The sequence below is a fragment of the Zeus faber genome, assembly GCF_960531495.2.
Source record: "Zeus faber genome assembly, chromosome: 1".
In the NCBI taxonomy this organism is placed as follows: Eukaryota; Metazoa; Chordata; class Actinopteri; order Zeiformes; family Zeidae; genus Zeus; species Zeus faber.
In genome coordinates, this window is record NC_137193.1 from 46,401,740 (window position 1) to 46,404,782 (window position 3,043).

Genomic DNA, 3,043 nt, shown 5'->3' on the forward strand with positions numbered 1-3,043 from the left:
GAGCTTTCATAGCTCAAGTGCTTGTTTTTAATGCCTTGTTATTATTTTTCAATTGGCGGACGGGCTGTTGGGTTTGGAGTAGAAGCTCTGTGGGTGTTGTTTCTACGCTGGATACACACACAGCCGTCAGTGTCAACGCACAAAGTGGGAGACGGATAGAAAGAAGGAGAAAGAGGGAAAGAGGGAAAATGAGAAAATGAGCGAGTGAAAAATTCAGACTGTGACTTGTGTAGATGACGTGTTTGGGCTTTTTGTTACAGTCAGACTGAGAAGGAGCGACTTAGTTATCAGCACATCCTATAAATGTTGTCATTTATAATACAAATTGTTGTTTGGATTTTTTGATTATGTTCAGCCAGGAGGTATTTCTCACATTCATCTAACCATCAACAAAAAAAAAACAATTTATCACTATATGTTTTCCCACTTGGGGTAATAGACCAGACTAATTCCAAAATGACAGGAGTTTGACAGAAGTTGAGGGAACACATTGTGTTTGGTTGCGGCAGCAACAGGTAGGACAACAGGGGACATTTCCTTTTTAATGGAGGACATTTAGCAATATTTTGTTTTAAACCACTGGCTCAATCTTTGTGGTGTAGCTTATTGGTAGCCTATCTTATTCAACGGGCCAATCTACATTGATGCAGGGGCCACATCGGGCCCCTGGAACACCAGTTGAATAGATCTGCACTAACTAGCTTTGAAAATATATTGTATTTTTAGTATATGGTACATAGTATAGTATATAGTGTATACTGTATAGTGTGAGTTAATATAGTGAACTCTATATAATATACTATACAGTGTATAGTATATTATATAGAGTTCAGAAATATTGAGGGACTAAACCTGCTTTGGAGCCTATAGAATATTGACTATTGCACTTTATAATAGCTGTGTCAACTATGGCAATTTGTGAAGATACGATAAAGTACCAATAGTTCTCGATAAAAAGGTTTCTAGTTAAAAGGTGTTTTGGACCACGCTGAGGTCCACGAAGACCCGCCGCCCTTATTGGTCAGTGCGTGACGTCACCGCTCCGCTTTATAAAGCTGTCACCTGCAGACCCAGACCAATCTGAACGGAGGAATTATAGCAGTGGCATCACGGTCCTGCAACACCTGCAACTTTTCGGACAGACAATTGTTCACAAACATTTGTTTCGGTGGAAGAAGACGATCTGCCATTTCTTTTTTATGAATCTTGCAAGTTACTCTTACTTTCCGGGCATGTGCAACATGACTGCGGAGACGCAGCACTCTCCGGCGGAGGCGGCCAGTCCGGTGGTGCTGTCCCCGCACGTCGGTCTGGACTCCCCGCTGGGCCCCGTACCTCCACCTCCACCCCTAGGGCTGCAGCCCCGCTCCAAGGAGGGCGTCTCCATCAAATGCGAGCCCCGGGGAGGCAGCCCCAGCACGGAGGATGGGGCTGCGTGCCTGACCGAGGAGCACCTGCCCACCGGGAGCCGGCGCAGGAAGAGGCCGGTCCAGAGAGGGAAGCCCCCCTACAGCTACATCGCCCTGATCGCCATGGCCATCGCCAACTCCGCCGAGAGGAAGCTCACCCTGGGGGGCATCTACAAGTTCATCATGGAGCGTTTCCCTTTCTACAGAGAGAACTCAAAGAAGTGGCAGAACTCCATCCGCCACAACCTCACCCTCAACGACTGTTTTGTGAAAATCCCCCGGGAACCGGGAAGGCCGGGCAAGGGCAACTACTGGACCCTGGACCCGGCCGCGGAGGACATGTTCGACAACGGCAGCTTCCTGAGGCGGAGGAAGAGGTTCAAGCGCACGGACGTGAGCACCTACCCGGGGTACATGCAGAGCTCCAGCGCCTTCACCCCCACCCCCATGGGGCGGACCTCGTACCCCAACACCTTGTACCCGGGCATAGGCTCCGGGTACGGCACCCAGCTGCCCACGTCCCCGCACCCGGCCATGCTGCATCACTACCAGACCTCCGGGCAGGGACAAGCTCGGATGTTCAGCATCGACAACATCATCAGCCAGCAGACGGTGGTGCAGGGCTGTCCGGGCGGGGAGCTCGGGTCCCTCAACCCCCAGACCCTGCACGGGCTGGTCGGCCCGGACCTGGGCAGCATGAGCTCCAACTGCCCCGTCACCAGCACCGAGCACCAGGCTCCCTGCTTCCAGACCCAGGGTGTGAACCACTCCGGGAACGTCTTGGGCAGGAACGGTGGGAACATCCCCTCCAACCTGACCTCTGGATACCCTTACTCCTCTTCCTCGTCTCCTCCACCTCCCCCACCCCCTCCTCACCTCCCATCAATGGCCCAGTCCGGCTTCTCCCCGGGGGGCTCCCAGGTGTATTGCGGGGGGAACAGGCTGCCTCTGCCGGCTCTGCGGCCCGGGTCCTGCGCCGAGCACACGGAGCAGCTGCTGGGCCTTTCCAACTCCATGAACTCCTACAACAACTCCTACATGAGACAGAGCAACTTTGCATCGGGGTTGGAGCGATATATGTGAAGAGAAACTTTAAATACTAGAACGTAGTAGCGATAGAGAGTTGAAATACAACGAGAAAGCCTCATTTTAAACATGCATTCCCCTAAGGTGCCAAAGCCATCTGATTCCTTCACACATTCCTTATCTTTTACACTTATCAGAATTTAAATTGTTTTTGTAACAGTTTAAAGCATTTTATATAATATTTAAATGTTTTTTTTAAACCTTTTTGTGCTTACTTGTAATGTCATGGAGACACTTCTGTAGGTAATGTATATAGATTGTTGGTCTTTTCTTCTTGAAAACAATGTTCTTAAAATAATGTTCTTAACATGCTGGAGAAAGATTAAATAAATTCTTTTTTTTAATGTCTGTTTTTAAGACGCAGGCTTGGCTCGGCCTACATGAAACAGACTTTTTCATTGTGGCCTTATTCAGCTGTTTGGCCCAAGGGTAAAATTAATTAAACTACTCCCGTTACTGTAAATACGTTTTGATTTTTCTATTATACATTTATAGGAATATTTTTCCACTACTTCACGAGCTTCAAAACGACCATGTTTTTAGGACAG

General features: G+C 48.7%; 1 protein-coding gene across 1 annotated transcript; it reads left to right on the forward strand.

The window, feature by feature from the left end:
* Window positions 1-1,199: 1,199 nt before the first annotated feature.
* Window positions 1,200-2,492, forward strand: foxe3 (forkhead box E3; the record flags this gene model as incomplete). Its single annotated transcript, XM_080018331.1, has 1 exon — window positions 1,200-2,492. One exon carries the CDS (start codon window positions 1,200-1,202, stop codon window positions 2,490-2,492), a length of 1,293 nt encoding a protein of 430 aa, XP_079874457.1.
* Window positions 2,493-3,043: the final 551 nt, after the last annotated feature.